Source organism: Monodon monoceros, unplaced genomic scaffold (genome assembly GCF_005190385.1).
Source record: "Monodon monoceros isolate NGI ecotype Baffin Bay Population unplaced genomic scaffold, NGI_Narwhal_1 Super_Scaffold_15, whole genome shotgun sequence".
Classification (NCBI taxonomy): domain Eukaryota; kingdom Metazoa; phylum Chordata; class Mammalia; order Artiodactyla; family Monodontidae; genus Monodon; species Monodon monoceros.
In genome coordinates this window covers 70,206,381-70,228,896 of record NW_021703771.1, presented here as the reverse complement: position 1 = coordinate 70,228,896, position 22,516 = coordinate 70,206,381, and the positions used below count along the sequence as shown (strand labels likewise).

The 22,516-nt window shown below is 40.0% G+C and overlaps 1 protein-coding gene across 1 annotated transcript; it reads right to left on the bottom strand.

The window, feature by feature from the left end:
• Window positions 1–252: 252 nt before the first annotated feature.
• RAB32 (RAB32, member RAS oncogene family) lies at window positions 253–21,172 on the bottom strand. Its single transcript, XM_029223877.1, has 3 exons — window positions 20,699–21,172; window positions 6,035–6,312; window positions 253–1,898 (listed from the first exon to the last, which is right to left on the bottom strand). The coding sequence occupies exons 1-3, from the start codon at window positions 20,946–20,948 to the stop codon at window positions 1,752–1,754; spliced, it is 675 nt and encodes a 224-aa protein (XP_029079710.1). The 5' UTR covers window positions 20,949–21,172; the 3' UTR covers window positions 253–1,751.
• Between the last annotated feature and the right edge of the window lie 1,344 nt (window positions 21,173–22,516).

The window sequence follows — 22,516 nt, the reverse complement described above, 5'->3', positions numbered from 1 at the left end:
ATTGACTACCTAGAATAAGCTTTATATTTCTAACATTTTGGTTTTGGCATAGATATTTCATAATACTTACACTATTGGACTCTGGAATTTAAAAAAGTTAAAAAGTTGTACCTACTTTGTACCTAGACTAGAAAAAAATTTAAAGTATGACACATATGTTTCCTAGAAAGCAAGATTTAATGCATGATTTTTAAAAACTTAAGAGGGTTGTATTAATTAAATTAGTATTACTTAAATCAGGGTCTGCTTTCTATTCCTTGGCCTCAGGAAAATGATTCTACAGAGAATACATGTCCAAAGAGGTTAAAGAGTTGATTTACTTAAATATATAACACACAAACACATCTGATTCCTAGCCAAGGCTCAGGTTTAACATGAGAAGGGCAAGCTACATTTTATAGCCCGTGATAGTTACTACTTATTCTCAGAGTTCACCTGTGAGAGCAAATGCAATTTGCTAGTCTTTTTTTTTTTAATAGGATTTCTAGTCTTTTTTTTCCCCCTGCTCAATAAATGTACAGATATTTCCTATCCAAGTTCATACTTAATGTACAAGACCTCATTTTGCATTATCTTTGGTATGTCACAGATACTTTTAAATTTCCTTTGAAAGGGATAAGTTGGACCTTTCACATGATATCATTAACCCGCTTGAAAATAAAAGGCAAAAGTGAACAGACACAGATTTTTCTAAGGCAGAAAAGTATGCCCATATTACCTTTCTAGAACTACATGAATTCAAAACAAAAGTTGCAGTCAAAATATTTATTCTTTTCCTTAATTGGGTTAAATGACAATACAAATATTGTGAGCCTGCTTTGTTTCTCACGTACTATACTTTAAATGTTCAAAACTTTGTATAAAACCACACATGACCTAATTTCTCTCACAATGCCTACTATAGAAACCTCGATTTAATTGTATATGTTTTGAAATAAATTCTCTCCTTAACCATTATTATTACAGATTTGAAAAGGCTAGTTACAACTGCAACAGTAATATCTATCAGGCTCTTAGTTATAAACAAACACACAGGAAGAAGAAAGGAGAGAAGGGACTAGGGAGAGAAAAGAAGAGATGTTCATTTATATTGTTTCCAACTGGTACCAACCAGATCAGAGTACCACTGTGGTGTGAGTGCTTCCTGAGTCATTAGGAAGGGGATTTTAATGTATTTAAGGGGAATAACCACGTCACACTAGCCAGGACTAGTTAAATCACAATATTTAAGGATAGCAATTTTACATGAAGTACCAAAGTTTTGACTAGAAAAATAAATTGCTAAACAGAAACTTCCAGCTTTCTGTGGCTAAAAGGGTCTAAAAGCCTCCCTCGAACTTGAGGATAGGATACAGGAGACAAAAATACAGACTCATGAGACTACAGTGAGGCGGCAGGGGAAGTTTATTACCAGCCCGGTGTTCACACTGACAGCCACAACTTGCAAGTCTTAACAAATCCTGAAGAGCTGTCATTTTAAAGGGTGTTAAAAAGCACATAAACATTATCCTGAATATGATGGCAACAACAACCGGAGCCTAAGTGTCCACAAGTGAAGGGGCAGAGCCACTGGCGGGACTCCTTCACCAGTGTCCCCTTTCATCACAGGCTCCCAGGGGTGCCATCCTTGTTATTTTAAGGCACAGCCCTGAAGATTCACAGAGCAGCATATCCACCATCCATGATCCCGTCTCAGGCGTTTGCTTCCACCCGAATCAGGCTGCATCCGCAGGAGAGAAGCGGACGCTGAGTCAGCAACACTGGGGTTTGCTCTCTTTTTTCACGGTCTCCTCATCCAGTTTAATTCTGCCGTCGTTTTCGTCATTAGGGAAGCTTTCGTGGTTGGCAAGAATGTTCTCCACTAGGAACCGGGATGCTTCATCTATGTTTATGTTATCCTGTAGTGCAGAAACAACCAGGATCAATTCTCACGATCAATATTCTTAGAGGAAAGCATTAGAGTATTACCAGGAACTAGGAAAGTTGGTCAGAGGGGGCATTATAAGTACGCCAGCTCCATCTCCTGCTCCAATACTGAAGTGTTTGCTAAGAGTTCAATGTTACTGAGTAATGTGACTGAGACACTCTTCTTTTTACAAAGGATCACTCTTTCTGATGTTCTGTTTTTTGTGTGTGTGTGTGGTACGCGGGCCTCTCACTGCTGTGGCCTCTCCCGTTGCGGAGCACAGGCTCCGGACGCGCAGGCTCAGCGGCCATGGCTCACAGGCCCAGCCACTCCATGGTATGTGGGATCCTCCCGGACCGGGGCACGAACCCGTGTCCCCTGCATCGGCAGGCGGACTCTCAACCACTGCGCCACCAGGGAAGCCCTTATGTTCTGTTCTTTAATGTTTTAAACTTTTGCCACTGAGGTCCAATGAACTATCTCCAAGGTAAATGAGTCTTCATCCTGCTGCAAGTTGCCAGCCACATAAGTGAAAGCACAGAGATAAAAAACAATGTTGTGGGTGTGATGCCCGTTAAGGATGCTCTAAGGAATCACCAGCTATCACAACGTTTGTGTGACTGATTCATAAGCTGTCATTAAATATATGATATGTAACATGTAGCAAAAACTGTGCTTCTTTTTAAAAGTATTTAACTTTTCCTTTTAAAATAATTTCAGATTTACAGAAACGTTGTAAAAGTAGTAAAAATTCCTATATATTCTTCACCCATATTCCTCAGACATTAACGTCTTAGGTAACCAGAGTATAACTATCAAAATCAAGAACTTAGATGACAGTACTGTGCCAGCATTACTCTATCAACCCTGTTCGAATTTCATCAGCTGTCTCACCGTCCTGGTTCTGATGCAGGTGAGCATCAGGTGCATTTCGCAATCTGTCCCCTTGGTCTCCTTGAATCTGGAACAGGTCCTCAGTCTCCTTGCCTTTCATTACCTTGACACTCTTGGAGAGTCCTGGCCAGAGACTCTCCCTCAGTTTGGATCTGTCTGATGTTTCCTTATCATTAAATTCAAGTGACGCATTGTTGGCAGGAATAAGACATACATGATGTGCCCTCTTCAGTGTATGAGGAGGCATACTTGCTTGAAGTCATGTCTGCCAGGTTTCTCCACTGAAGAGCTACTATTTTTCACTTTGTCCTCAATACAAATATGTAAATATCCTGTTTTTCACCATACCTTTCCCTACTCATTGTGGTATCAATTAATTTTTCCCTAGAACAATTATTACTGTTGTGTTTAATGGTGACTTTCTATTTCCATCATTCCTTCTCCATTTATGATTTGGAATTCTACTGTTAGGAAGAGCTTTCTCTTCTCTCCCATTTATTCATTTGTTTTTTCATATCATGGATTATTATTTTATTTTGTGTATTAAGTCCATTACAATAATTATTTATTTTGTTGCTCCAATTGTCTTAGGTTTTGGAGTTCCTATAAGCAGGCTCCTGGGTCTTTTTGACGCATCTCCATCACTTGGTGAGCGTTTCCTTAGCTTCCGGCACCACAAAATATCTCAGGCACATCTTTACTGTCCTTGTCCTACTAGTCCTGAAATCAGTCATTTCTCCAGGGAGACTCAGTTCTTTTTATTGGATAACAGTATTTAAAAACCAAATTCTAAGGACTTGCAAAGCTCACTGGTTCTGTGCTGTCATTGCTTCTAATCCTCTTCAGCAGACACACCTAGTAAATATGTATGTATCCATACACATATTGGTATCTGCTTCTATGTTTAGCTGTTTACACATATACGTATGTGTACATGTGTATATACATATACACATTAATGCAGAATTTATATATGTGTGTGTATATATATACATATATATTGACTTTTCCAATTCCAATCCGATACCACGAGGTTCATTCTAGCCTTCTCCCTTATTTGTTATACCTTTCTCAGACAGTGAGAACTCTGCAAGACCTCTGCTATTTATTCAGGTATCTTTTCTAGCACCAACACAAACTTTTTTTTACCTCCACTCCCAAGATAAGCATTAACTTTAATTAAAGTATTGATCTTTAAATGCCCAAATGTCCCTCAGTCCCCACCATCCCCATTATACCAAATAATTATAATCTTCTCTTATTGCATTTAATTGTTATTGATTAGGAACAGAAAGTCCCACACTGTAATTAGTCACACATTCTCATATTGGAAATCCATTATTTTCCATAAAGGTGAAAAGATGAAGCTCATGAATTCAAACTTGCCTTTTGGCTGTGTTTGTATCAGAATTCAGATCACTGGTATTCTAGCAGAAATCAGATTTGAAGTTAGCTGCTGGCCAGCTCAGAAGCATAGGTATTAGTGACACTTGGGCAGTACTTTAAGCCTTGACTAAAATTTTTAACAAAAATTTTATATTACTGTTACTCTCTTGAAATACTCCTGGTTTACCACTAAGGAAATTTTGCAGTAGCTGTTTCTAATATATTCGTAGGAAGGCACAGAACATATGAATGTTTTTCTTTTCACCTCTACATGTAACCCTGTTGATAGATAATCATGAAGCTGATGACTTTATACAGTCTCAGGTGACAGGCCACATGATACTATTGTTTACGAATCTTCCTTCTAGACTCTGGGGAGAAATTTAGATTACCTGAATGATTAATTCAAATAAAACCAGAAGAGGAAATTTTATCTGTAATATATTCATCTTCTTCACCAAATCTCACGCTCTAATAAACACTTACACATACCACTAATTTTTTTCTAACAAAGCTGGGAAGTAAAGCAAATCCCCACAGGTGCAGAGAGCAGACAGAGGGCATGGCTTCCAAAACAAGTGTCTCTATAAAAAGCCTTGCCTTCTGCAATCTCTTCCTTCCTGTTTGGCTAAGTGCTCATGCAGCAACTCTGGTCTTCATCTCTCTTCCACTACTAATTTATGAAACTAAATTTTAAGATACTAGAATATATTTGTTTAAACAAATAGCCTTTAGCTTAGGAGTAAACACTTCTGTCTTCAGCAGACACTATTTTTTCCAATGACCCCACCATCACAATATTTTCAGAGCACTTTTTGTGTAGTCTCCCATAGCTTTGCTTTCATTATTCTGATCATCAGTGGCAGCAAATAATCTTCCACTTTTAGGATGGGTTTCTGGTAAAGCTAAAAGTAACCTGGTAATAAGTAAGTAGGTCATTTGGAGAAACAATGCACGTTTTTTTTTTTTTTGATATATACAAGAAATTCACAGAAGGCATACTAAAAGCTGGAACTGTGTTAAGATTATATCAAATTCATGGTTTTGAGTTTGCCATCACAGAATTTTGCTAATAATTCATCACCTTCTCATGTCTGATTGTTATTGGACCTCTAAAGTGAAACTTCCAGTGCACATAAGCCCGCTCCAGCACAATATTTTGTGCTTGGTATTGTCACCTTTGCTTTCGTGTATATTTAGACTGTTAAGATTTTCAACAGCCAACGTGTTTTTGTTTTTCTTCAAAAAACATTTTATCCAGCTTCCCATAATGGCTGAAAGAAAAAATTCTCACTCTACTATTCATGAAGAAGTATGTCACAAATGTTGATAATTTCCTCTTGTTCAAATTTTCCTACACATTTGATCTAAAACTCTTCAAACATCATCTGAATACATCTTCTCTCTGACCTTTTCAATGTCTGTTAGTCCTGCACATGACTTACGTCTTCACTAGGGACAACTATGTCCCTAAGTTTTACTAAGCCTTCTATAAAACTCAAAAATAGTTGTGCTTGACAATATACCTCATACCCCACAAATTCCAGGTACATGAAAAGTACTTCATTTAAGGACTCAAACTCATAGAAAATGTCATTTGTTCTTTGCTCTAATAATAGTCATTTTTATTTTAATGTAAAATCTGCCCTTCTATTCACCTCTCCACTAGCCAATTCTGAAAGCATTCCTGCTGCTGAGTGAAAGAAGCTATAACATATCCATGCTACACTTCACCTTTTACTAGGTTTCCAAAAACCACTCAGGTAAATCCATCTAAATACTTGAAAGTTACAGGTCAGATTTACGAATTAACAGCAGAGCAGATAACAAATGCACAGCAGACCTCACCTTTGCAGAGGTTTCAAACCATCCAGTGAAGCCATGTTCTTTGCAAAACTGGTCCATCTGGGGAGTATTCTGGCCACTGTCTTTTTTCTGGTCACATTTGTTAGCTAAGAGGACAGCAGGAATAGGGTTGCCGTTTGGAAGATGGACTTTACTATCCAGATCATTTTTCCATTTTAAAACGGCTTCAAACGTGGAACCTCTCGATATATCAAAGACAATGAAAGCACCAACAGCTTCTTTGTAATATACTCGGGTCATGTTGCCAAACCGTTCCTGTCCTAGAAATAAGTATAATAAGAGATTAAAAACTTATACTTCGGACAGAAGCGATATTTAGTTATAATCCTTTTGACCCTAAGAATAATGCTATAAACACATATCTGTCATTCCATAGCACCATAAACTGGTAGGATTGAGGACATACACACAGAACCACGAACCACAAAGCAGAAGCGGCTGATCATGTGGTCCGAGTACACAGTTACCCAGTTTTATGTTCTGTGCATGTACCCCACATTCGCCATAAACACCGAGATGACAGTTCGTAAAGCTACAGAGTCCATCATTTCCCCCTCCACTCTTCTTGGTCTAAGAGAAGAGAGGTACTAAAGGAAAAAAGAAAGCTGGGAGTGGGGGGAAGAGACAAGAATAGAAGAAAATAAGACTTGCAGGAAGGAGATAAGTGTGGTGGGTAAAATGCTAGTCAAAAAGATTAGGACTGAACATGAGATAAAGGAACTCATGTTCTTAACTCCTCTCTCCTTCACATCTCCAGCCAAACCCGCTTTCGATTCAAAATGCAAGACTGCTCTCCTCTAAGAAGGCAGACACGCAAACCCACTATTTTATGGTTTTCCCCTTTAATTTAGAATAGAGGGTGGGGTGCCAAACTAGTAAACGTACAGAAATCCAGAAGTTATAAAGAGCTATTAAGCTCTAGTGGCTTTTGTTTTGTTCATAGAATCACCTATAAATCCCTTCAAATATTTCTTTTTACCAACCATGGTAAAGCATATTCAAGTCTGTATTCATATTAACTTTCTTGTTAAAACATAAGAAAACCAGAAATGTATGTGGCAAGGCATTTTTGAGGAGGACCTTGTGGCTTAGAATATCCCATTTCCTTAGGTTTCAGAGCCAGGATTCGAAGCTCCCTCAGCAGCAGAGCGTGTGCTTTCTAACATCACCATATGTGACAAATCAAAACAGTGCCAATTACACTGTTAAGCAAATGAAAAGTAAAGGCACAAACTGGGAGAAAAAAAAATACAGATCCTATATCTGATTTAAAAAATTCGTACTCAGAATATAAAGAGCTCTCAAAACTCCAAAGTAAGATTAAAAAAATTTAATAAAGTAAGCAAAAGATTGGAACAGTTTACCGAAGAATTTATATGATGATAAATAAGCATAAGAAATTATGCTCAAAATTATTAACCATTGGGGAAACGCAAATTTAAACCACAATGAGCTGATCCTTTATTCCCACAACAATGGCTATAATTAAAAAGTCTGACTATACCAAGTGTTGATGAAGATGTGGAACAACTGGAGCTCTCATATACTGCTGGTAAGAATAATACGTTAAAATAGTACAACCACGTTGGGAAACAATTTGATACTTTCTTAAAAATGTAAACATATACCTACCATACAACAAACCCATTCCATTCCTAGGTATTTGCAAACAAAATGAAAAAACACACGTCTATAAAAAGGCATGTTCATGAATGCTCACAGCAGCTTTATTTTTAATAGCCCCAAACTGGAAGCAACCCAAATGTCTATTTACATACTAATGAATAGACTATGGTATATCCATACAATGGAATACAACTCAACAATAGAAAGGAAAGGAACTATGGATACAAGTAACAGCATGGATGAATCTCAAAATAATTATGCTGAGTCAAAAAAGCCAGACCAAGGAGAGAATACATAATACTATGAGTCCCTTTATATCAAATTCTAAAAAATCAGAAACTATAGTGATGCAGTAAGAGAAAGCAGATCAATGATTGCCTTGGGCAAGGCAGGAGGATGGATTACAAAAGAGCTGTTAGAGCAAATAGCTTTCAGGTGATGAAAATATTTGCAATCTTGATTACAGTGATGTTTCAAAAGGGTATACATATGTCAAAACTTATAAAATTGTACAGTGTATTGTATGTTAACTATACAACAATAAAGTTATAAAAAATAATACCTACCTCATATGGTTACAGGAAGGGTTAAATGTAAACTGCCTGCCTGGATATATTTAGGCAAACTATAGCTCATGGCCAAATCCAGCTAAATAAAATTCTAGAGAATAGCCATCCTCATCCATTCATGTATTATATGCCTGTTTTCACTCTATAATGGCAGAGTTGCATAGTTGCAACAGAGAGTAAATGGCTCACAAAACCTAGAATAATTGCTATCAGGAAGTTTACAGAAAAAATTTAATGATTTCTGTTCTAGGGGGTTAGGAACAGTTATACCTTGAACTGGAAGTGGTATATAAAAATTCATGAAGGTATACACTTAAGGTCTCTGCATGTAGGTTATACTTCAAGTTCAGAGTGTAAAAAGCCACGTCATAGTAAACACTGAATAACTATTAGCTAAGGATTATCATTAAGTGCTCACTAAATGTACTGCACAATGAAAGCCTGAGTATCCTTTTGTAAATCGTGCTGATAACACACGGCAAAGCCTTAAACTGTTAGCTAGTTACGTGTTGTGCCTTGTAGTGGTGAAAAGAGCTTGCAGAGGAAAATGAACTTGAGGAAAGCACAACTGTACTGGAGAATCGAATAGCAAGCGCCCAACAGTCAAGTTACCCCAGGAAATAACTTTCTCTGCCTAAATCAGCCAATTGTCTTTAGAGATCTTTAGGGGTCATCAAAGTCCCACCCAGCTCTCACTTCTGATGTTTTAGGTTTCTATATTATAAATTTAATGCTAAAATGATTTTCTAAAGATTCTGCAATCACCAAATCTAGAAAGCAATGCGGATCATGACGTAGCACCACAAGGCCAAGTCCATGCACTTAGCTTATTCTCCAAAAGAATAATAAAATATATTTCCTATTCTACTGAGTTCATAATCTCTTTTTTAAAATTCAACAGTAATCCATTAATGCTTCAGAGATATTCTCGAACTGGTAGAAACAAGTAAAAAATTAAGTAGGGAGTGGAGAAGATAAGATGAATTCATTTAAAATAATAATCTTAACATAAAATTAAAGGTTTTTCTCCAGAAACCTAACAAGGTGAAACCTAGATTTAACTATGCTGTTTTAAAGGTTTAAATGCACAGACTTGCTAAGCTCTTTCAGTTGTTAAACTGGAAAGTAAAGTAAACTTTGCTACTAGAGTATGAGTTGCATCCTGTATCTTTGGGTAATTTTAGCTATTCCTTTATTATTGTCTAAAACAAAGGATTCCAGTGGAAAACAAAACTGATGTTCATGAATATTCCATCCTCCTCCACTTCTAAACACACGGAGGAGCACACTGTTCTGCCCCCACTAGATCAGTTGTGTCCGTGGACTAGTCCTGGCCGATGAAATGTGAACAGAAGTGTCCCTTGTCCTGCAGCAGCAAGGCTGAACCCCAATTTTGCGATGGTAGGGCCTCTGTTAGCCTGGGTCTTCAAGTGGCTCCAATGAAAAATCCTCCTCACGTTCCTCACCATCCCTCCCACCTCTGTTCCCCACTGTGGATAAGTAAAAAGCACGAGAAATCATCATTTTAATGTTGTTGACCCCCCAACATAACCTAGTCTATCTTGGCTGGTACAACTCGCAAATATATTTTTCTCTCTTCTATCTAGATCTGATCTCAACTAAAAAATATGTATTAGGTTCCTCCTATATACCAGGCACTGTGCTAGACACTGATGAAAATAATGAAACAGTGAATATGACCTTCAGGATCTCACAGTCTATTTGAGGAAACAGACAAAATGATACCATGATGTGTTGGGTATAATCAGGGATACAAAGAGCATATTATGGTATCAAACAAGGGGATGTTATTCATTGAGGTAAGTGAGTCTTTCTTGAAAGATACATTATCAAGAAATGCCATTCAAATGCTAACTCATCATGGAAATACAGTATCTTCATAAACTTTATTTCCATGCTGTGACTTTCAGGTTGCACGCCCATGGGGATGGCCAGCCTAGTCAAAGCCATGTTAACTGCTCGAGGCAGTTTCCCAGTAGCTCTGAGTCATCCCCAGGAGAAACGCGAATTCTCCTACTCCCCCTTTCACAGCACATCAGAAGTCAGCCCTTCCTAGGTTCAAAGAAGGGCTAAGGATCAAACTAATGGGAAAGACTTTCACATCCAAACTAGAATTGCATTAGAATTCCATAAACTCTTAGATTTTTTTTTTTAATTTTAGAAAAGAAAATAAAAAATACTCTGAGGGGGCAGCCAATCAACCATTTTAAGTTTAGCCTGAGAAATCTTTATTATTCTAGGATTCTACTTTCCGGAAATACATATATAAAAGCAGGAGATTTCTGCCATGCTGAATGCTCCTGGATTGTGCCCTGTGACAGGAGCGGACTGGGTAGAAGGGGAAGTCTAGAGTTATTAAATGTAAAGACAGCTGCACGTGTTTTGTTTCATGGCGTGTGTGTATAGAGTTAAAGCGTATAGCAATATGGAAACTCAGCAGAACCTGGGAGACCTCCCTCTCACTAGGTCTGCAGAAGTAGTTCAGACAGGGTGGGGAGAATGCTAAGCAACACCACCTTCTGTGACCAGAGCTGTAATCTTCTCTTACAGGAACGGGAGGGACCACTTTACGCTTTCCCAACAAAACACTGTAACGGACAATATTGTAACTGGAAGATGACACTCCAGATCATCTCGTCCAACCTCTCTTATTTTATAGATGAGAAAATAAAATCCCAGGGAGATGACATTACTCAAATTTCTTAGGTTGACTTGTTATCAAATGTACTGTCTGATCTGTTACCCAAGTATTTTCTGGAGTATATATTGCTCCACATGGCCCTGTGTTTCCAAATAGATTCAAGGTACCATGAGCCTGGGAGTGACCTTCCGTAAGGACAGCACAGCCCTGCTACAAAAGTTACAGCCTTGCTCTATGTCCCCTAGTGCTTTACCACAGCAGATAAGGAAGTGCCCCACTGCTGACTGCATTAGTTATGCTGATTCTAGGGACAGGGTTTTTCATCCATACTGCTGTGGACACATTGCCTGAATATTCCAAATGGCTCTGAAATGCGTTATCCTTTAAAAGGATGTGTTACTTCCTTCTCTTGAAGAAGTAACCCTGATTATAGCTAGATATCTTGGCAATGAGAAAGGGAAAAAAAGAGCACAGTGCTAGTCATCTAGGCTCGAAGACATTTAAAAATGCACGACTTTGTACATACTGAAATGGATGACCTGTAAGGTATATATGCTGGCAAAAGGATTAAAATGCTTATCTAGTATTTGGAGTATCCAACACTAATGGCTTTGAAAAGGAGTTGAGATAATTTAATACATTTCCAGGAATACATATTCCAATCAAGGAAAAAAACCCCACAAAACAGTGTACCTTATCTCTTTATAGCGCATGCAAATTTTCAAAAGGGAAGTATTTCCTCTCTGATTTGAAAAGAAAAGTACTGCATTTTGAACTGCTATCAGAAACACATGCCAGAGATGCTTTCTCTTATGATTTTAATCCCTGGTTTTATTTTTTTAAATGTTTGTCTCAATATTTTATGTTCATGCCCCCATTTGATAAATAATCTAAATGTCTCTTAATGTTATTTGAAACTCAAAATATAAATTACACAATGAAAAATAAATCTGAGCAACAGGACAATTAGTGCTTAGCTTTTCAAGTACAAATGCTTATGTTTTCCCACCTACTAAGAATTATTGAGCTACATATTCTTGCTCAAGGTGATTGGGAGAAAATGTGTAGTTTCTAGTCAGTGCATATAAAGTCCTTTAAAAACAAATCCTTAAAATTCAGTGTGCATTTCAGAGATGAAGCGCTTCTAACAAGCTTGTGTGGGTGGTGGGTAATAGATCAAGACCCAGTCAAAATTTAATTTAAGTCCAGTCACTGGTTCTAGAAGGATAATTATCTATCCACTAAAAATTTTTACAGCTTGATACAGGTAATAATGTCATGTCATAATGGGTCTTGGGTTTTATATGTAAGAGGTTACAATTTGTAGTCACATAGGTTTTTGTTATTTTTTAGGGCATCTAGTTCTAGTTAATGACTCATTATACTACTAATTTATAAAGCCCTTATAAACGTGCCCCAGCATTACACTTAAATATTTAACATGCTAAAACTATAGGTATTGTTAGAAGAAAAAAACACTTTCTTACATTAAAGAACTACCATAATACTGACCAATAAAACAATGTAACTAAAAAGAAACCATATTGCTAGTTGCCCATTTCCCCCCCACTGGCTTATGCAATTTTCCATACAACAAGTGGCTGTATTCTCCACAGACAAAACAAGTCTAAAAGCTAATGCATCAAATTAGCACCATATGAGTTTGGATTTGATATGTACTGAATTTCATATTTTAATATTGTACCATGAAGAAGGTAAAGGGAGTCACATGATTTTACACAATACCATTCATTCATCTGGTTTTCCTTTTTATCATGTGTAGATGAGAGGGAGATAATATAACATGACAATGAAATCTTTGGAATGAAAAATATCTGGATCCATGCCCTAACTCCGCAAGTTACAGGTGTACAGACCTCAGGAAAATCCCTTAATCTTCCTGAGTCTCAGTTTACTCAACTGTAAACTGAGAATCATTCTCATTTCTCCAGATTATCATAAGTATAAATGAGAATAAAAGTAAACCGAATGACAGTGACTATAAAACAGCTTTTAATAAATGTTAACTGTTATTATGTGAGAGGGTCAAATACCAAAATTTCCTAACTCTGGGATTCTATCCTTACATTTGGAAATATATTTCCACTTGGAAAAATAAGCTTTACAGGGGAAGAGGCAAAGCTGCCATTTAAATCATGTACAAAGCACCATTTTTGCTCATACCACATTCTGTCAAGCAAAAGAGTAACAAAACTGAATAAAGAAAAAAATTTTAAATACCTAAACTAAAAGGAACACAAACTCCTTTTGAGATGGTAGCAGTATCACTAAGTAGTCTTCAAAATTACCTATTCCCAAATACACGCCAGTTCAGAGTCTGGATTTTTCTTTTTGCTAATTTGAAATGAGCAGCCTTCTGTGGTATTTAGGTCACAGTGTAAGGTCTGTTTTTATTCAACTATTTACATCTTCTGTGGTGACTATGAAAATAACACCTGACTTTAATCAATTTAAAGGAAGGAAAAAAAAAATCAAAATATCGTTTTGGTTTGTGTCCAAAGTCATAATAGTTTTAGAAGTTTGAGGTATTGGCTTTTTCCTTTCTTAAGCATTAAATGAGAGCAAGACATGTACCACCTCTGTCCTGTAATTTCTCGTCTCCTTACATCACCTCTTGAGGAGCAGGTGATATGAAACAGACAGGAACTTAAGGGTCAGGGAAGGTGAGTGTGAAGGAGCCCGGGGAACAGCAGGCTTGCTCCGTGGAGCGCAGTGGGAGGGCAAGTCTGTTGGCAGCATGCAGCAGAGCCAAGACAGAACAACTGTTCTCAACTTCAGTGTAAATCAGACTACCCATGGTGCTTGGCAAATTACACATTTCCAGGCCCTACCTCTAGGAATTCTGATTTGGTAAGCATGGAGGATTGCTAGTTGCCTCTCCAATATCCCTTCACAGAATTTTATTTGGGAAAGCAATGTGTCCAATTTAAAATCAAACAGAAAAAGCCCTGGTTTTCTAGCTGCCCTTGCAGCAAGGCATGTGTGTCTGACTGGACCACAAAGACAAAGAATATGGCCAGGGAACAGCTGAGTGGTGAAATGTCAGCTATGGTCCAGGAAGAATGAATGGTTCTGTTCACCAGCCATGGACTGCTCAACTACAGACTTAGTAGGTGAGAGACTTCTCTCTTGTTAAACCATGATGTTTGGGGATGTCTGACAGACGAAGCCAATTCTGCTTAGAGCTGATGCTAAGGCATCTGCATTTTAGGCACCTCAGATGAGTCTGACGGAGGAGGTACCATCTAATCACACTAAAAACCCCAATATATTCAGCTTAACTTCAAAGCAATCAAAAATCACTACGGGAGATGCTTAAGGAAAATATCTGGGTAGAAGTGAGTGAAAAGAATGGGGAAGAAGAGAATGTAAGATCATCTGTCAATTGGAAAGACCAACAGAGAGCCTTAAACTAAAGTCCTGCTATCCATTTATTTTTATGCGGTTTGTCTCTCTCAAAATAAGAGTGAAGAAATCATATGTTTCTGGCATCGATTGCAAAAAGTGCAAAAAGCTCTTTTGAAAATATAATTGAGTAGAATTCTAAAGCAACTTTTTCTTGATCGTTTGTCTCACCCTTCAGAAATCTCCCCACATATGTCAGCACTTTTTTCACCATCCAAGAGAAGATCTCTACAACCATAATACAACTTAAACTTGTCAACTTAGCCCACTCTCTATTACTTAAGTGTTGATTAAATGTGAAATCCTCACTATTTTGAGGATACGCTATTCTTGGCCTCCAAGTCAAAGGCCTTCAAAGTTTTCTTCTTTGGAAGAGTACTTTCTCTCATCTCTCAATCTATTTTAATAAGTGCTTAGAAATATGTATTAATCAGGTTTTTTATTTTCTATATTTTAGGATGCTTTGACATCTTGGGGCCTTGCGGACCAGGGGAGGGACTGCCCCTCTTAGGGTTAGCTAGTTCTTAGAGAGAGCAAACAACCTGCTGAGACCATGTCTTTGATATGCAAACCAACCAATCCTGAGTCCTTATCCTCTACCCGCTTTCTTTTTCCAGGCTCCTGCAGTCCAGGACATTATCCTCCTGCCCTGAATCACCCCATGGCCAGGTACTAGACAACTAGGGACCATCCCTATAGCCCAGAACTCAGTCTCTCAAACTATCCAATCCTAAGCTTGCTCAGCCTGCCTACACTGCCTTGTCCTTTCCTTCCTGCAAAAACCACAGTAAAGGCTCAGCCGTTGCTTTGCTTTCTCCGAGCTCCTTCTGCCTCCTGAATGACCCTGGTGCTTCCCTACACGGTCCTGCATGGTGTGGCATGGTCCCTCCTCTTGGCAACTATGAGTAACAAACTATTTCTTTCAATGGCAATTGTCTCCTGATGTGTTGGTCTCATCACACTTGAATAAAAACAAAATCTTGAGTACAATTTAAAAGGGAATAAGAATCATTAAAATTTATATATCAAAAGCTTAAGAAAGTTGGAAGGTCAGGATAACATATACATGACCGATCAAATTTCTCCTAAAATATATCTGAAAATAACATTGCAGCCCTGGAATAACGCATGGCATTCAGGCTCAATCCATGAGATCAGAGTAGACCTGACAAATATCTGTAATTGTTACCTTGCTTTTCCAGGGTGTGCTCTGCAACCATATACCAATAAAAGAGCTTTGTTAACTTCAGAGAAGTCCACAGTTTGGAAACAGTCTTTCAAAATGTACAAAAAAAAGTGATGCAGCCAATCAAAAAGTGTCTGCTTTGGAAGCAGTATGCTTCACAATTAAGTATAAGAACTGGAAATTCTGGCTTGATGACATAAAGAGATGGTAATTATTCAAATATGAGTCATATGCTCTAAAACAGGGATGACCAGAACATTTGCAAATTTAGAGAACAGTTAATGCTACTGTTTTGAATCCAGTGAACCAAAAATCCACTGTGCTGTTTGACAGAGACATGAGTCCTGTCTCTGTACAGTGCCGTGCCGTGGATTACCTGTGTTTTCTTGGTCAACTTACCAAACCTCCCTGTATTTACACCATGGGGTCTCTGAAAGCCTATAATCCAGCTCAAACAATAGAATGATTAGGCAAATGGCTGGCAACCAAGTACTTCTTATCAGCACTTGGCTGTCTCTACCTCTAACCTCAGCACCTTTTAGCTTACTTGGACTAATTGAAGCAACTAAGAATGGTAACACACTCAAAAGGAGGAAAGGCAACAGGCATATCATTATCAGGGGAATTTTCATGTGCGATAACACAAATATGTTGTTATGTTGAAACTCCTGTTGCCTGGGCAATTGTGAAAGCACAGTCAACACTGGGGCACCCAAAGGTGTGTCAGGACTCACGAACTGAGGAAGATTTGAAGATGTAAAATGGGACAGTAGGCTTTGCTTGTAATTCAGCACAGAAATTGAGCCAGAATAAGGCTGAAGATGGCAAGATTGTACGGGTCAGATGTAATAAGGATTTTCTTTAATTCCTTTAAATGAGTTATTAAGCAATCGGCCCCCAATAAGCCCTAAGACAGTTACTGTAGTAATAAGATAGACACTACAAATAACAGAGACTAATTCCTCAAAGCACCACTTCTTCATATTTAGGAAAAAAAACTTGAATATTAATACTCCCTGACTGACAGATACTCTGAAGGTCAAGAAAGCATCAGAGATAATATTCCAGACTCTTGCTCAAGAAGAGTTGGAGGGTTATCAAAGAAGACAAGAAGACATCACTAGATATAGTAATTGGCAATATGCAAGAGAGAACAAGAAAGACACGATCAACATTCTATTTTCAGATGTGAATCAAAAAACAAAAGTGAATCTAACTATGGTTTATATGATTTATAACGTCTTCCAAGCATGCATTTTATGCTTTGGTGAACAATATTTACATGAATTCAGAATACGTTGTTCCTGATTTGTTCATTGGCCCAAAGGTGTATTACTCAGATATTTATAAAGAAATTTTGATCCTTAAAAGTGAAGGGTAGCAGAAGAGCCCACCCCCCAAAATGCCACTTTGGCATAAGAATTATTTTAACTAAAGGCACTTGAAAAACAGCAAGTGCACGAAGGGTGCTCTAATCTCCCCTTCTTCCTTAAATGGGGAGATAAAACTCCCACGTGAAAGATGTCCTCCCTATACCGGAAGGAAGGAAACATTCTCATCACCAGAGATGGGGAGTCAAGCTGAGAGAATTCTATAGAAACAGATCTTGTTAAAATAACTCTTATCTTCCTTTAGCCTCCCATAGAGTTTGGTTATTTTTCTACAATTGCCTCTCTTTGTTCAACCTAGTATAAAAGCATTTATACTAGGTTGAACTTTCTGGGGTCTTCCTTTCCTTATAAAGGCTCCTGTGTCACGTAAAGCTTATATTAAATAAATTTCTGCTATTAATCTGTCTTACATTAATTCTCAGGCCCAGCTGAAAGCTCTAGGAGGGCAGAGATAAAATTCTGCCTCCTCTACAACAACAGTGAATACATGAAGAGTGAATTATATTAGATTAGATCTAAATGGACAAATTTAAGAAAAAAGAGAGATTTAGCCTAGACCAGCCATTCAACCTACCTGGAAAATTCTACAGTTGCTAACAGGCTTATAATAAGTAGTGGGCCAAATACTAATTCATCTATAATACACGTTAAAAGGAAGGTCAGATGCTGCACCTTAATTCAGTATGCATTAGGTAACCTCTCTTTAAAATCTTATCAGACTTCACTATTTTAGTATATTTCAGTATGTACTGAGCAGCAGTCTTAAAGCAGATATGAAGTAAAAGACAGCAATTGCCTAACACAAAACTTATATTAAACTGCATCTATATCTTAAAGCTACATTCATTTGATGGAATAAGGATTTGTAAGGCCTGTACCCAAGAGTCACTACGGTTCTCAATTTGAAGAGTTTAGCTTAAACTGCCTGGCCACATTTACAGAAAACATTTGGATAACTCCTGCCTCTCACACTTGCCAAAGCTTTCAAGTATAGAGACTTGACATAATTTCTTTAGCACCTTTCCCATCTCTAAAGCAACAGCAAAAAAGCTACATAGTAATAACACCACACCTTAAGTTAGTCATATCAAGTGGCCAGCTCCACCTACTATTTTGCCATCAAGGACTATTTCCCTCCTTTGAGAATTAAACATGATTCAACTTTGTTACTACATAAGGCAAATATGTTTAGTCATGGGGAACTTTTTGGAGTGGCCTTCAATTTGCCTTCATTACACCATTACTACTTAATTCAAATGGTATGAGCTAGGATTCACTAGTAGCTCAAATATTCAAACCAAACCTAGTTAATGATGTACCTCCCTAAACCTTAAGTTAAAGCCACAATATTTTTGCTCTTAGTTTCCTTACATATTAACACTGAAAACCTTATTTAAAAGATGAGCCTAATAATTTCCAATTATCTCATAAGTTTACCTCTAATCTTGATAATTGCTGGTGTGTACTTGCTGGATGGAATCCCTTTTGGAGATCTTAAAGGTCTGCTTTCCTTCCTGGAAAAGCTCAAGCTTTGGATTTAGGCAAACGTGCAAGGATATTCCATCTAGGCCTCTATATACCAGAGTCTGGTAAAGACTGACTATGTCCCCTTTCTGGCAAAATAGATCTCTTCAAGAAGGATGAAAAAGGAGGCGATACCCAGGAAGAAAACTCCTACTCATGCTTTTGCTTTCCCACGTCTCCAAATATAAGCTTTTTTCCTTGAAGCTTAAAAACACAGCTGTGCCGTAAAAATCTTTTATTTACCTGCAGTAGGGCCCAAGCATAATTTAATCGCTAAATACCACATTATTCTACATGAAGAATAAGGCAAAGTCAACAATCCTCCGAGGCAGGGATTTAAAACCATCTTCATGGAAATTCACGGCTACACCGAAGATTCCTGCAGAATGACTATCACATGGTAAGGCAACCTTTAGAATCCATGACTTTGCCGAGAAGCAATACTATTATTCATAAGTGCTCTATGAAAAAGCAGGAAGTGTTTCGAAAGAAGCCTCTGGCTTCAAAAGATGACTTTTCAAACGAACTTTTGGTTTTCTGTAACCAACAAAAATAACAACAAAGAGCTGAGCCCAAGGCTGATTATCCCCCTTTCTCTGAGGTGACATACATCTATTTATTCTCATATCCGAAGTAGAGAAGCCTGTTCTTAAATAAATGAGTATGTAAGTTATAATTCTTCAATACCTTCTCGTATGTAATAAGCTGTTGATGACAAGAGCACTACCCAGCAGACAGACCTGTGTCCCTGACTCTGCTACCAGTTGGGTGCCCACACCTACAGGCTTCTGTTATGCAAGCGGAGGATGAAGGACGGTCTCTCCAACCCTGAACATATGCTCCCCTCCGACTGCTCTAATGCAGACTGACCTGAACATGGATGATGACTGAACAGGGTAACTCTTGGTACCACTTCCATATTTAAATTTTCCCAAAGTTAACGTCTTTTTCAATGTGCACATTCCACCCACCACACCAGTCAGAGTTCAAGTTTTCATACATTAGAGCAAGGAGGGTATGTACCCTTCAAGCAGGGATATTACGCTCCCAAATGACAACTGGGAGCAAATGCCAGGGAAATAATATATTGCGGTTGGGGAGGCAGGCGTGGGGCTAGGTGCTGGTTTAGGGAGGGAAGAGGAACATAAGCTTTCAAGAGAAACTTTCCCAAATCTTCGCCTGGGTGGCCTGCCCCAGGGATGAGAGCACGTTATATGAAGAATGGGGTTTTGCTCACAAGGAAGTGTCTCAGAGCCAAGGTGGGTGATGAAAAACCTTCCGAAAAGGAACCTGGTTTCTAGTCTTGGTTGTGTCACTAACCAGGAGCATCACTTTGGGTAAGTCGTTCAACCACTCTGAACCTCAGTTCTCACCTGTGAAACGTTAAAGCAAATGAGAGGAGCCAGCCCCCTCCCTTCGCTCTTCCTTGTCAAGATTCAGAGTTAAACCTGGGGATAAGATGGGAATAAAGACACAGACCTACTAGAGAATGGACTTGAGGACACGGGGAGGGGGAAGGGTAAGCTGGGACGAAGTGATAGAGTGGCGTGGACATATATACACTACCAAACGTAAAATAGATAGCTAGTGAGAAGCAGCCGCATAGCACAGGGAGATCAGCTGAGTGCTTTGTGACCACCTAGAGGGGTGGGATAGGGAGGGTGGGAGGGAGACGCAAGAGGGAAGAGATATGGGGACATATGTATATGTATAGCTGATTCACTTTGTTATACAGCAGCAACTAACACACCATTGTAAAGCAATTATACTCCAGTAAAGATGTTAAAAAATAAAATAAATAAACTTGAAAAAGAAAAAGATTCAGAGTTAAAACTTCGGGAAAAGCCCCCATGGCTTTCTCACCTCTGGTCAGGTGAGAGTGCCAGAGCACAGGGCCTCCCCTCCATCTCTTAAAAATAAGACAGCTCTCCACACACTGAGCTGAGGCATCTAACCAGGGTTACTCATTTATGCATTTATTTACCTTGTCCTGCTTTTAAATTATTCGACTACTACTGCCTGTTCCACTGTCCTGATTCCCCTGGAGTCCACGCGACCACATCCCTTTCCATCTTTCTAAGTAGTTTAGTCCCTTTCTTCTAAACTGACACGGGCAGGCGAGTTCGGGCAGAGGACAGAGAAAGAAGAAAGGAGACCGAAAGTAGCCTAGCGGCCCCTGGCTCCCGACGGCTGGAAACCCGGAGGGCGCCTCTTGCCCGCCGTGGGGTCCCCGCGCATCCGCGGCTCGGGCCACACACTTACCCGCGATGTCCCACAGCTGCAGGCGCACCAGCGTCCTGCTGTCCCAGTTGAGGACCTTGAGAGCGAAGTCCACCCCGATGGTGGCCCGGTAGTGCTGGGAGAAGAGCTGGTGGACGTAGCGCTTGATGATGCTGGTCTTGCCCACGCCAAGTTCGCCGATTACCAGCACCTTGAAGAGGTGCTCGCGGGTCTCGGGCACCGTGGCGGCGGCCGCCCCCCGGCCCGGGTCCCCGGCTCCGCCGCCCGCCATGAGCGCCCCGGTCTCGCTCAGCCGGCCAGCCGCTCTCGGCAAGCTCGGGCTACGCGCCGGGGCCCCCGCCTGGCCTCGCCCTCCCCGGACGCCCTGGGAGCCCCCGCCGGCCGTCGAAACTTCCCCGAGGCCGGCTGCTCTCCCCGCCGCGCTGCCGCAGCGCCTGACCGGTCACAGGACCCGGAACCCGCCGCCGCTCGCAGCCCGCGCGGGGCGGGGGAAGGGCCGGGGGCTGGCGTGGCTAGGGAGACCTGGGTGAGGAGGCCTCTGCACGCTGCTGCCTGCGCTCCCGGCGGGCCGGCCCAGAACTCGGGGCACTTCCTCTCCCCGGGCGTCCCCTCCTCGGGGCGGCGCTGAGCTCGGCCGCCCCCTGCTGGCCGCGGGGTAGCCGAGAACCCGGGGCCGACGGCTAGCGTTCCCAGAGCCGCGGTGAGCCCAGGCGGTTCAAGGTCAGGCCTCCGAGGCCGGCGGTGAACGCCCCCGGGGCAGAGCGCGGAGGGGTGCTAGGTGGTTGTCCTGGGGGCCGACCCCAGCCTGGAAGGCGCGGGCCTGGGAATCAGCCTCCTTCCCTGGCTCGGCCATGAGGGAGTTTAACACCTGGAGATCATTGTCTTTGATCTCCAGCGGCCCACTTTAGAAGTAAAAAGAGTGGACGGATGACTCTGAACTCGACAAAGGACTGAAAACGCTTTTGCATAAACGAACGAGTGAGTCTGAGGAAGAAGACACAAGGTCTCCAAAACGATCTTGTTTTACTTCCTCAGCAAACCACAAAAGCCTTTTTAAGTGTTCCGGTGGTAGAGACTCTGAGACAGATCCTAGGAATGGACTGAAATACAGTATTGAGGACTTTTATTTAAAAGAAGAAAGATAGGAAGGCTTACGTTTCCTGCCGTGTTTATAAAATGGAGGGCTGCCCTGCATAAGGTTTAGAAACACCTGGAGTTGATAGCCTCTGGTAGCTTCCTTAAATAAACTAAAGTGGCTGCTCACCCTGTCCTCACTCTGACAATCATTGAAAAATGTTTTTTCAGAAGTGAAGAAGTTTTAAAATTTAGAAGTCAAGGTGGGAGTAAAACCTTCAATAGAATAGCTACTGAAAAATCGTGGATATGTCTCTAAGGACGTTTTATGGCCAAATAGCTTATGGCTTTTATGCTCACTCAGCTAGAGCCCATCCAGTACATCTCCAGCTTGGGGAAAGAGGAAATCTTCCAATTACTGCCAGAAGTGCAGCATATTGTCCCATACATACGTATTACCATAAATTTTTATGGCTTTTATTTTTTTTCTTTAACCCTCCTAGGTTTCCACTGGCATTAAAAATAGAATTGTGGTGCTAAAAATCACATGTGGTAAATGATTTAAAAGTAGAAATTGTCCCAGCTAAAGGAAGGATAACGGCTTGGATCTGGTGGTTCTCAAACTTGAGTGTTAAGGGTTTGTTACAACAGATTGCACAGTAGGCCCATATCCAGAGAGGTTCTGATTCAGTAGATCTGGGGTGGAGCCAGATAATTTGCATTTCAAACAAGTTCCTAGGTGATGCTAATGCTGCATCTTTAGGT